Source organism: Penaeus vannamei, chromosome 18 (genome assembly GCF_042767895.1).
Source record: "Penaeus vannamei isolate JL-2024 chromosome 18, ASM4276789v1, whole genome shotgun sequence".
NCBI classification, from domain to species: Eukaryota; Metazoa; Arthropoda; class Malacostraca; order Decapoda; family Penaeidae; genus Penaeus; species Penaeus vannamei.
This window is the reverse complement of record NC_091566.1, coordinates 8,424,432-8,436,931: the sequence shown is the minus strand read 5'-3', so window position 1 is coordinate 8,436,931 and position 12,500 is coordinate 8,424,432. Positions and strand designations below refer to the sequence as shown.

The 12,500-nt window shown below is 34.5% G+C and overlaps 2 protein-coding genes across 3 annotated transcripts in view; one reads left to right on the top strand and one right to left on the bottom strand.

Annotated features, from left to right (window-relative positions):
- The window catches only part of Nemp (Nuclear envelope integral membrane protein), an 18,829-nt gene that overhangs the window by 5,611 nt on the left and 718 nt on the right, over positions 1-12,500 (bottom strand). Inside the window, exons 2-9 of one of the 2 annotated variants that reach the window (XM_070132831.1) lie at positions 11,653-11,742; positions 10,961-11,082; positions 6,893-7,091; positions 2,737-2,903; positions 2,283-2,397; positions 1,915-2,140; positions 1,525-1,686; positions 1-6 (exon numbers count right to left, since the gene is read on the bottom strand). The exon at positions 1-6 is cut by the window's left edge and continues 63 nt beyond it. In XM_070132831.1, coding sequence (XP_069988932.1) covers positions 1-6; positions 1,525-1,686; positions 1,915-2,140; positions 2,283-2,397; positions 2,737-2,903; positions 6,893-7,091; positions 10,961-11,082; positions 11,653-11,742 — 1,087 coding nt within the window. The remainder of the gene's footprint in view (positions 7-1,524; positions 1,687-1,914; positions 2,141-2,282; positions 2,398-2,736; positions 2,904-6,892; positions 7,092-10,960; positions 11,083-11,652; positions 11,743-12,500) is intronic. The other variant, XM_070132832.1, reaches the window with a different exon arrangement.
- Positions 4,220-6,572, top strand: LOC113826279 (COMM domain-containing protein 2). The gene is made up of 4 exons (XM_027379149.2): positions 4,220-4,491; positions 5,078-5,266; positions 5,447-5,567; positions 6,014-6,572. Exons 1-4 carry the CDS (start codon positions 4,321-4,323, stop codon positions 6,157-6,159), a joined length of 627 nt encoding a protein of 208 aa, XP_027234950.1. The 5' UTR covers positions 4,220-4,320; the 3' UTR covers positions 6,160-6,572.

Genomic DNA, 12,500 nt, shown 5'->3' with positions numbered 1-12,500 from the left:
ACAAATCTGTGGATACAGAGTAAAATTACTCCAACAAGCCTCTCTCCAAAAGTGTGTTATTGAGAACCCTTATTTCATTAACAATATCTAAATATAACTGTTTTTCTCCCTAATAACAACAGATATGAAATTAATGATGTATAGTAATGTGTATATAAGCAATCACATGTCATCACATCTCAGTGCATAAGAGCTAGTCTTTCCCCATTTATTTATCAACCTACACTAGTAATGGTCATTATAAGTCAATGTTAAGTTGTACATGCTTAATGTACATCCTACATACTTATTCATTTGATTTTCACATGAACACATTTTGTCAACACTTTTGTAAAAGCTGACAATACCTGAACATACCATGGCTGTAACATTATCACCTAGAACTATGGTTGCTAAATTGGGTGGCACACCCTTTTTGGGGAGCATGAACTAGACCTATATACTAAGGGGTCATAATCAGTCTTCCAAAGTTGAAATGTTGCAAGTACACAAACAAACAAACAAACACTCACTCATTAAAAGGAGGAGGGGAAATTATGAAAAAAGTTTGGAAACCACTGACCTAGAAAGAAAAAATTAATCACATACAAGATTTCTACGTTGCTTTTCCCCATAACACAAATAATGTGTTGATCTAAACATGTGGTATTCTAAACAAAGTACTGCAATCACCAATTATAAAAACTAAAGCGCAAAGAAAATGTTCACATCATAAGCTTAGTCTCTCTTGCCTTACATCTGTAGCAGTTATAACTGGATAATTATTAGCAAATGAGATAGTGCAATCAACTGAACTACAGAAATGGCTTTTAGTTAATGAACTGTAATAAGCCTTTAACTCATTTGACCATGATATATACTGAAGTTTCGCTTTATCTATTTTTTCTTTCATATGGATGGCTCTACACATACTTTGTCACCATGGAGTTTATATGATGCCTTGAATTTTTGGGAAAAAAGTTATTATATGGTAGAATATTGCTATCAATATTAATCTTATAATTTCTATTAGCACTGATAATCTAATAATGTTATTGAGTAAACCAACAGTAATTATAATAAAAAGTTTTCTTTCCAAAAATTCACAAAATATGCTAAGCAAGTGAGATCAGCACATAGAATGTACATATGCCATCCTAGCCTCAAAGAGAATAATGTAGTTAATAAAGCCGTATCTAATATATCATTTTGGCAATACGATGGGTATTCCCGTTTAAATAGATGGCTTAAGTTTCCAACCTGGCATAAACCTCAATAAAAAGCTTTCAACTATGTTTTCTTCTATTTATTCTTGTTACAGCCAAATTTAGTGTCCCTATATGTTTCCAAAATATTTATATTTTCCATAGAAAGGCAACTTGACCACCCCACTCCCACATCTGTTGAATCTAAAAGTGACAAAACTTACCTTTTGTTCTTCAGTGGAGGCTTTACAAGAACACACAATTAGCATTACTGTCTTGAAACTACGGGAAACCAAGAAAAACATACGGAATAAAGTAAGCAATGCTCTAAAGCTCTAACCTCTGAGGACTCTTTAGTCTTGAGACAGTTTTCCACGCATCGCAGTCCGGAGAACGACAGAAGCTCCTCAGTTCCTCAAGGGCTTTACGAGTCTCAACATTTGCTTGCTGAATGTACTCTTCCTCTGTCAGAGGTCTCACTTTCGGAGGAAACCGACGCCTCCTATGGATGCAAATAGCAAGATAGTAATACTCATTAGAATACACTTTCACAACAAAACTGGCACTGTAAAAAGAAACGAAGAAAAATGTCCAGTTTCATTAATATATGATAACTTTTGTTATTGTAAATATTTTGTCTACTCTCATACAGCAGCTTAAAAAAACACTTTCAATTCATCACTTTGGCAGACATATTAATATGCAAAAACAATAATAGAAACAGATTTACCAGTAAGTGAGAGCTTTTGCTTTCCACTTGTCAGGCACATTGTGGTACGAAAGCATGACGATCACCAGTCCTAGTGTTGCCTCACGATACTGGCTGCTCAAGAATACCACAATAATGGCAACCATCTGCATAGCCCATTGCACCAAGTTGATAGATCTTTGGTCTGTCAGTGGTCCATATCGATAAACAATTGCAAAGCTTATCAGTCCAGCTACTACAACATAACCTGAAAAAATAACATTTTGAATGAATAACAGCCTCAGTTAGGGGCACTTACATTGAAAATGTTTGATGAATTCTTCCTCTACTACACATACCAGATAGGATACTACATATATTTCTTATCTTTTACATTATCCTGCACTCACCTACAGCAATTGCATGATTCTCCTTGATAACTGTTACCATGTTCTGCCACAAGTACTGGATCAGGTAAACAGCTAGACCCCATCCACCAACCATTACTGTTACAGCACCTGATTTCTGAAACATTAATATAATTCTTATATTTCTGTATTATAAAACAAAAAGACACATATAAAGTAATACTGTAATAAAAGTAATAGTAAATGATATTCATAGAAAGCATCATTATCAAGTAACTGTCATATCAATTAAATTTATTACCATGATCCTAAGCAGAGCAGAAACAAAAGTGTAACCCATACCACCCACAAATCAGAACCATTACTGTATTTTTCCTCCACATTTTCTATCACCATGACGATCCTCCACATCAACAGATTGATTGATTACTCAAAATCATCTGGTGCGTCAACAGCTAAAGTCATTAGCGGCGCCCAAATGAATAGACGGACTCACCTTTGGGATGAGCCTTGCCAGAATGTAGACCAAAATCAGAAGGGACCCAAAGACCCCAAATGTGATGCCTGTTGTGTAGTGGAAAAACACGTTCTTTGCAAGGTGTCTGGCCATGAAGAACAGCACCACGGCACTCAGTAGCATTGTGACGCGCCAGAAGTCCACCCCTGGAATACGCAGAGCAGCAGTCGATGAAAATAATGAAAAAGCGAAAGCACAAAAGAGGAAAAAGAGATAATGAGAGAAAGAGAGAGGGAGGTGGGAAAAAGGAAAAGAAGGTGAGAGAGAGAAGGAGAATTGTGTGTGTGTGTGTGTGTGTGTGTGTGTGTGTGTGTGTGTGTGTGTGTGTGTGTGTGTGTGTGTGTGTGTGTGTGTGTGTGTGTGTGTGTGTGTGTGTGTGTGTGTGTGTGTGTGTGTGTGTGTTTGTTTGTGTGTATGTGTGTGTTTGTGTGTGGAGGTGAGTATGTGTGTAAATATACCTGCATATACATATGTATGTATGTATGTATGTATATGTATATGTATATGTATATGTATATGTATATGTATACATACATATATATATATATATATATATATATATATATATATATATATATATATATATATATGTGTGTGTGTGTGTGTGTGTGTGTGTGTGTGTGTGTGTGTGTGTGTGTGTGTGTGTGTGTGTGTGTGTGTGTGTGTGTGTGTGTGTGTGTGTGTGTGTCTATCTATATATCTATCTACCTCTATATATGTTTATGTATACATATGTAAAATATATATGTATGTATGTATGTATGTATGTGTACATATATATATATATATATATATATATATATATATATATATATATATATATATATGTATATATATTGTATATGTGTGTGTATGCACACACACACACACACACACACACACACACACACACACACACACACACACACATATATATATATATATATATATATATAGATAGATAGATAGATAGATAGATAGATATAGATAGATAGATAGATATAGATATGCATACATTTATATACATATATACTTATAAATGTATATGTATATGCATACATACATCAATACTGTAGTTTAGTCTGCATTCCCCGCGCAAAAATTATTTGGTCAAATTCTGTCCGCGCAAATGTAGTTCTCAGGTAACTTTCCGCGCACGCTTTGGTCAATTTTAAATAATCTTCCGTACGCTTGTTTCATCATCCGTCTACAGATCCGTCCTCGCAAATGTAGACAATACGATGCTTTCCGCGTATGAAAAAATGCAATATTCCCCGCGCAAGAAAAATACTCTGCAGCCCGGCATACATACATACATACACACACACACGTGTGTGCGTGGTGTATTTATGTTTGTATGTGTATATGTGTATGCATATGAATATGTTTTTGTATGCTTATACATATAAAAATCAAATATTTCATTCCATATCGAAATATGCCCCGTTCTCGAATACGCACAAATAGTTTGCGTTCGTAGTCCGTCCCGCAAAACGTAAACAAAGATCAGCTGATTCGAGGGGGAGTATTCGCCGCAAAGTTCCTATTCCAAGTTAAATCTGTCCCGACGCCAAATATATAATTATGCCGTTAACAATATCTGAGGACCACAAAGCTCACTTGTCGCTGCTGATACCTCAAGAGGCTCCCGTTGTCGGAGAATTTTGCCGACTAGCAATTCAGTTTTTGAAACAAGGAGTAAATCCGCGAGTTTTTAATTCCGCTGCCAACAAGCTGAAAGTGCAACCCAACGAGGTAATATGATTATACTGGACAATGTGATGTAAATTTGATTTAGAGCCTTTTTAACTTGAATTGCTTTAGTTGGCACATACGTTTAGTGTTGAATACATAGCACACGTAATTTATTAATAATCAGCTGCTGAAATCTATACCAATGTCTCACGTTTTCTGGTCACAATCTCAATAGGATTAGGTTGCTCTTTATCTAGATTTATCTAATATTTGTTTGGAATATATATTTTAAATAATTACAGAGTAATTTTATGGAATACGTTCACCAAATGGATCGCGATGATTTCGATATTGTTGGATTTCTCTCATTATCTAGTTTCCAAATATATAGAAATTATTGCACAGAAACTCCCTTTCTTAACCCCAAAAGCAGGGGAAGACATGAATGGTACCAGGGAAATTGTGGGGTATAATGCAAATGATACGCAAAGAATCAGTCACCATATTGGCTTCTGCGCAATAAAACCTACATATTTGCATTGTAGACAGTGAGAGGAATCCAATGATATTGAAATCTTCGCGACCAGTTAGGCGGATGTATTCCAAAAAATTACCAGTTACAGGAAACTTTGATTTCTCATTTCAGATTGAGGAAGCAATAAGGGCCTTGGTGTACCTTTTATCACACTGCACGCAGGCAACAGCATCCAAGGATGAATTTAACCAACTACTTTTATCCTTGGGTTTCTCAGAAGATGCTGCACAGGTCCTGACTGAGACTTTTACTCAAAATGAACCAGAATTAAAGATGTATTTAAAGAGGATGGGTGTGCAAGTTAGTATTGCATCATTCTTGATAAGTTATATAAGCTCATGTGTTTGCTATATGAATGGCATATATTGTTTATTAATAGCAAATATGTAGTACATGTTCAAACAATTATTTTTTTTTTTTAATACAAAAAAGTAGTAGTTAGCATGCTTGCAGAATATATAAATAGATTTGCTTTTCCAGGTCCCCGAGTATTGCAACTTAGAATGGAGATTTGACATTCTTGTTGGATCAAGAACACTCAACCATATTGCAGAGCCTCTCATCACCATGCAGCTCTCCTTAGACTCTCATAAGAGTAAAGGTAGCCTTGCAATGTTTATAATAGTAAAAAGTACTTAGGTCTAATATTGATCCAAAAATATGCATAATCATTCTCCACTTTCACCACTTATTTTAATTCAAGAAACAGGAAAATGATGACAATGACAACAGTGATTATGAAGTTTAATTGGTGAAAAAAGAGCTTAACTGAAGGTAGCATTAAATCACTATATTGATCCATATGAAAGAAAATAATACATTATCTAATAAATTGATAATGTAGATAAAACGTTAAAATGATTAAATATTGTGATTTCTCAGAATATAAAGTCATCAAATTTAATATATTTCTTAAATTACCTTTGTGATATTAATTGTTTCAATTCATCTAGTCTTGACTGTTATCTTTACACATCTTGTCTTACAAAAAGAACAATTTTGCTTCCAAATTTTATGTAACACCAAATAATTTCTTCATTTCAACAGAAGATGGTTCACTGCAAGACCAGCCTGGCAAACTGCTCCTGCAGACAGACCCTAATAATCTTTCACACATGACGGCGGTACTAGAAGAAGCACTGCATGAAGCCCGGACACATCATTCACGGAAAATTCATCGACATTTAAAGTAGCTTCACAGGCTATGAATATGTTGCTCAAGATATAGGGTCTGATTTTTCACATAATCCATTTTTGTAAATTCATGGGGTAAATAACACATTCCAATCACTGATATGTTTAAACATGTTTAATTTGCATAGCTATATTTTGGAGGTTTATTATTTTTTCTCTTATTCTTTACCCCCTCCTCTCCCTACAATGAAATTTAAAAATGAGAGAAAACGATTGATATTTACATACTTGATATGATTAGATATCTTAGCTTACATAATCTATCTAATTAGTTTGCCATTTGTAGACGTTATTTTAATCTTTGTGGTGCTGTCTGCATTTTCTGTTGCTGCCATTAATTTATCAATACCTGTTTACTATATCATTTATTTTGTCCTCAAAGTGAGGGGCTGAAATAAAAGTTGTTTAAAAATATATCTTCATTGTTCCCATATAATATAAAATGGCTTTTGTTGTGTGCTTCCATATGATTGTAAGAGATCATAATACTATATGACATATTTGTTTCTTTGCATACATACATACATACATACATACATACATACATATATATATATATATATATATATATATATATATATATATATATATATATATATATATATTTTTATAGTTGGTTCTGTTTGCATTTTGCTTATGCAATGTGAAAAGGTGTTCAAATAAAAAATGAACATGGAGATGTTATATCAGCATGTTCATATGAATATGAAAGAAAAGAAAATGTTTACTTACATCGTACACGCAGTTCAACCTTGAATCCATTCTTGCTGTCAATCCCTATGCAAGATTGCTTGTACAGATCTAGCTTAAATGTCCTAACCCGCCATGGATAAAAAGCAAGCCAGGATGCATCTTGGTGCTGCTGTTTTACGACTGATGAATTCTGACCCTCATAGTGATGGAAATTGTCGTCCTCAATGTCCAGGTGAAGCTATGGGGGGAAATGTGTAAGGAAGTTATTCAGTGAATATATAATTATACACAAGCATGCCTTATCTACCTTTACACAAGTTCTGCTTGTATGTATTGAAATATACAATGAGAAATTTACAAGACCAGTAATAAGTTGGTTGTAATTTAAAAAAGAGATACGAGAGAAGGGTACCTTACAAATGTATCTTAACTTCTAGTAAAGAATACAATGACTACAACATGTAAATGTCACTGTTATTTTTCTTTTATTCATTATTTTATGGAAATGATACATAAAAAATCTCTGAAGACCTGCTAGTTATAAGATCTAGCCATGTACAAAACTTTGCACTACCCTAAACACCTCCATAATCCCCAAGTAAAGCTTACTTTCCTCTCTTGGCAGACACTTCCTGGCAACAAAACACTATTTAACACATGTATGCAGTTGGTGCATAAGCTCTACTTACAAAAGCAGAAGAGTAAATATTCAGTTTTAACAACTGTTTAAAAGAAGATACTTCATTCCAATCACTATTGAAATACTGAAGATGCATCATATATTGAAATTCTCTCCATGATTTCCTTTTCCTGCTCTCAAACACTATGTGCATTTTTCAAATGCCCTAAACCCAAAATCAAGTTACTTCTTAGCTCATCCAGCCTGTGGTGTTCAGCACAATGTCTAAGCTTATGTTTCAGAGTTTGGAAGGTTAGAAAGCAAATCATATAGACAATTCCTTCCTTAACAAGTAACCAATGCAAATTAAAGAGGTGGCCCTTTGATTTATCTTGCTGCTCTATCCATTATATTTAGCAACTTCCTCAACTTATAGTTTGGCAAATGTTATGTATATGAATTAATAATACAGTTCCTATAAGTTTTCTACATTGTATTAGGGTATTTCTAACAATATATTTAAGTTACCCCTACAATATATTTTCTATGTACACACGCCACCAACCGGCAAGTATGTAACCTATTAATCCTTCCTCATACAACAGCAAATCAAAGTGGAGAGAGCCGCAGTAATCCAGCTTACTGATGACAGTTGTGAGGAAGCACATTCTCTGACAAATGCAACATTCCTCAAATGACAATCAGTGACTTTGCCCATATGATTAATCTGAGCATTAAAATAATGATTGTAATCCAATAACACACCTAAATACTTCAAATGATTCTCCACATCTATTATGCAACCATAAACTCTTAAACTTGAAACATCCAATATTCTAAGATAAGTCTTCCTTCCTACAGTCAAGCACTCAGTCTTACCTGTATCTAATTTTCAACTGCTTTATATCTATCCATTTTTTTTAAGATCAGGTGTTCCTTCCACTCAGTGACCACTTATTGAGTATCATCAGTAAATGATTTAAATTGAACACCCTGCTTTTCAAGCACATGTGATAATCCAAATCTTTGGATAGAGAAGAGAATGGGACAAAATACACACCCTGCACTTGTACTGTTACACAATATGTTCTACTTTCCAAACAACATTCCAGATAAGCTAGTGCCTTCCCCTCTACACTAACAGCCTTTAAGTCATAAAAAGTAAGCTATGCATTATAGTATCACATATAGCACTCTGATCTAAAATATTGATACTACATTTCCCGTTATCTACCAATACCCATAAATCATTTACCACAGCACATAATGCAGTCCAAGATGAACAGAGTCACCTCTAAACAGACTATCTAGTATGGCACTCACCATTTGTAGGAGAGATCAAAACTGATGTAAAATCTCCTTCTCAATCATTTTAAATAGGAAAGTCATAGTCAATACTGGTCTATATAAATTCAGACAGACTCTGTGAGTCCAGTTTACTTTAACAATAGGTTTAATAATAGTGAGTCTAGTGGCACCTAGGCATATGACCTCAGCTACAGGCTGTGACACTAATTTTTATGGCTATAATGTTTACATGTTTTGATCAACAAAATAATATGGATACATACAAGTAATACAGGTAAACTTAAAAAGGGTATTACTCTTAATCCAATGCCTCCGGATGAAATGTAGTTCACGTCATGGCTCTCTTGGTCGTGCCTCTGGGTAAAAAACTATTACTCTCATGGCTGACTTACTGGTGGCTATGGAGGATGGGTCATTCACATCATGTTACCATGATGCATGTTTTACATTTTATGTTGTTCTCTGTAAGGCACCCTCATACACATACATCACACACCCTGGGCCCGGATTCACTAACACACTTACGATGGTAAAATCAGTGGTAACTATAGTTACCATGGTAACCAGACAGCGGTGGTATTCACTAACAAATTGCCATCAAAGTTACCATGGTAAATATTACCAATGGTCAGAGCACTGGTAACTTCTGGGAAGACCATGTCATCACGTGTTATCTCGTCAAAAAATCAATATCTAAGCAAAGTTTTAGGTTTGTTTTTACACCTGATGTAACTAATATGATAGCAAACACATATCGCAATACCGACATAGTGAAGAAATGCATATTTCACATGTAACTAGCAAGAATAAAATCCACACAAATTCTCGTAAAACTATAGGCCTATATTATACTAGAATGCATGGAATCGATAGATAAGTGAACTCTTAAAGAATTCTTCTCTGACATAATTATTACAAATGATAGAGAAAAAAACTACCTTGCCGATGTATAAACTGCCAATACCAACGGTAAACCAGTATAGCAATTTATGTATCTGTTGGAATTTTGACAATAAAGTCCAAAGTGCATTGGCAACAATAAACTTGAAATATTTCCCTTGACGACAGTTAGTGGTTACTAAAAATTTTGGTCCGGTTCTTTGTTTAACAATGATGAAAAATAAATAAACAAATAAATAAACTGTTTGGACTAATATTAATAATAATATATTAATAATATTATTTATTAATAATTTATTAATAAAAGTTTTTGTATTGGTTCCTATCTATACAGTAAATATATATCCCACATGATGGATATTATCAAATAAATATATTCATTTTTTTCTACATGTGCTTAAATAGTGTTTTAGCTGTGTCTAGTTCTGTTTACATGTAACGTGATTGGCAGAAGGAATTGCTTTACTATAGCCCTCTGTTGGCTATCATTAGAATGAGTCAATTTACAATTGTAACTCAGCATATCCAGATTACCATTTGTTCGTGAACCCCACTTTGCCATCACTGGTAAATGCAATGGTAAATGACTGCTGGTTGTTTGTGTTACGATCGAATGTTAGTGAATCCGGCCCCTGGAGTATTGTTTTGTACAAAATGGGTGATATTTAGTACATAGGTCATTTGCTTGCTATTCCTGGAAGCACTCCCTTGCTACTGTGGTGAACCTGTTAGCTACTTTCACTCTTGTTAACATGATCAGTCTCCTCATGTCAACTACTCACACTATCATACGGTGCTCTGCCACTGTGACTGTTTTGAAGTATGACACACAAGTACTGAAGTTTTGGGAGTAGAAGACTTGTATATAACTGCATACAATCTCCTATCTTGTAAGAGTGTATTACATATGATTTATTGAAATGGACTCTAAATTTACATAATCAAGCTACTATAGGTTTGATCTAGCAACTTAAATTAATATCCTGTATCTCTGAATATTCAAAAAATCATGCTTTACTTACGAGTGACATTGCTTTGTTGGTGTGGCAAGGCGAGTGCAACGCAGATTATGTGACACACCAGCCAAGTTTAAAATAGGTCCAGGAGGTAAGCTGCACATACTCCCCGGAATGGAGGCCAAATGTTCACAAAATCCTCCCGGAGGCATTGGGTTTATCAATATAATCTATACCCAAGCTATATAAAATTAATATCTGTAAACATGTCTAATCTTCTTAAAACTGGTACACACCTTTCTAATATCATACATAAAGCCTTACCTCAACTGTTTTGAAGACTGTAATGAGCACTTTTGACTCCCCGTTATAGCAAAAGATGTGTAGTTTCCTCTTGCCATCAGAGGTCAAAAACAACTTCTTTCCAGCATGCATTTGGTGGTAATCTACAAAAAGAGGTATAAAGTAATATATAAAGTTATTGTTCCTAAAAGGATAGGAAAGGCAAGGGGGGAGGGGGACTGCAGGTTACACCTACTGCCTTGACACATTCAAGATGTATTGATAAATTCTTTTATCCTTGTACAGTTTGGAATGTGAAATAGAAAGGCAAATATTCAAAAGAAGTCTTAATATCAAAACTTAGCTTCAAAACTCTATAACATAAATATCAGTACCTAAAATGAAAAATAAATGATAAGATGCAAACAGTGTAACTGCTGCCTTTAGTTTTGTAAATCAGTAACCTATACAGAAGCCCAATTTACTCTACAAATAATACTCAACTATGATGTGCAGATAAAACTCAAAATCTCCAAGAATTATTGTCAATAACCACATTTATTTGAAACTAAGATCATAATAATAATGACATTTATGATTATAATAATTATCATAATAATAATAATAATAATAATAATAATAAAAATAACAATGCTAATCATAATAATAATGATAATAATAAGATGAAGAACCATTATCATAAAAACAACAACAAAAACTAGCATTTGCTGTACCCTGAAGTGGTTTTTCCTTCTTAATTGCATCCACATGTCTCGTGGCCCCACTCCTGGGTTTCCCAGTAGGTTCCTGAAACTCATCAGGGTCTGAAATTTAAGATAATGAACATAAATGTCTTTAGACATTAAAAGGCCAAATGAATGTCTTTAACTTGTATCCTCATGAGCTAATAGTCTGTATACAATAATTATGATCAAACATTACCCATAGATAATACACTATATATCAAATCGAAAGTAAGAAAGGGAGACAGAGAGGGGGGGGGGGGGACAGGAAAAGAGAGTGGGGATGAGGAAGAGAGAAAACAAGATGATGGAGAACCTGGTATCAATAAATATCCAAGAACTATGGACTGATTATAGTATATAAATACTGGACCCATACAAATTCTGAAATTCTAACCCACTAGCATAGGTATATTTTGAAGCTGAAAATAATGGTTTCTGAGCGACTTCAAAATTGGCGTGCGAGGCTGGCCCAGAATTTGCCCATGCACCAGTCATGGCCTGCGACGGAACTGGAGCGCAAGCTTCAATCCAGCGTGTGACATCCGTCGTAAATGGGTTAATCATATTACTTATGACTTGTTACTCATATAAATAAGTTGCCCTTACAAAATGAAGCAAAGCCATATAGATCACACCTGCTTTTTGGCAAATAATAATGAACTTTTCTCATGTTCTAGTAACAATATATCCAATGAGGCATATATTTACATAACCACCGCAATAAGAAAAGAAAAATCTGTGGACCCCATCAAAAAGAAAGGAAAAAAAACTACATGCATTAGGGAAAAAAGTTGACTGAGCAGGAGTCCTGCAGCAAAGCTCAGCAAAGTTAGGAA

Coding starts and splice junctions, on each gene's coding strand:
- LOC113826279 (XM_027379149.2), top strand. CDS start 4,321: ATGCCGTTAACAATATCTGAGGACCACAAAGCTCACTTGTCGCTGCTG. Junction 4,492..5,077: donor TGAAAGTGCAACCCAACGAG/GTAATATGATTA, acceptor TTCTCATTTCAG/ATTGAGGAAGCAATAAGGGC. Junction 5,267..5,446: donor TAAAGAGGATGGGTGTGCAA/GTTAGTATTGCA, acceptor TTGCTTTTCCAG/GTCCCCGAGTATTGCAACTT.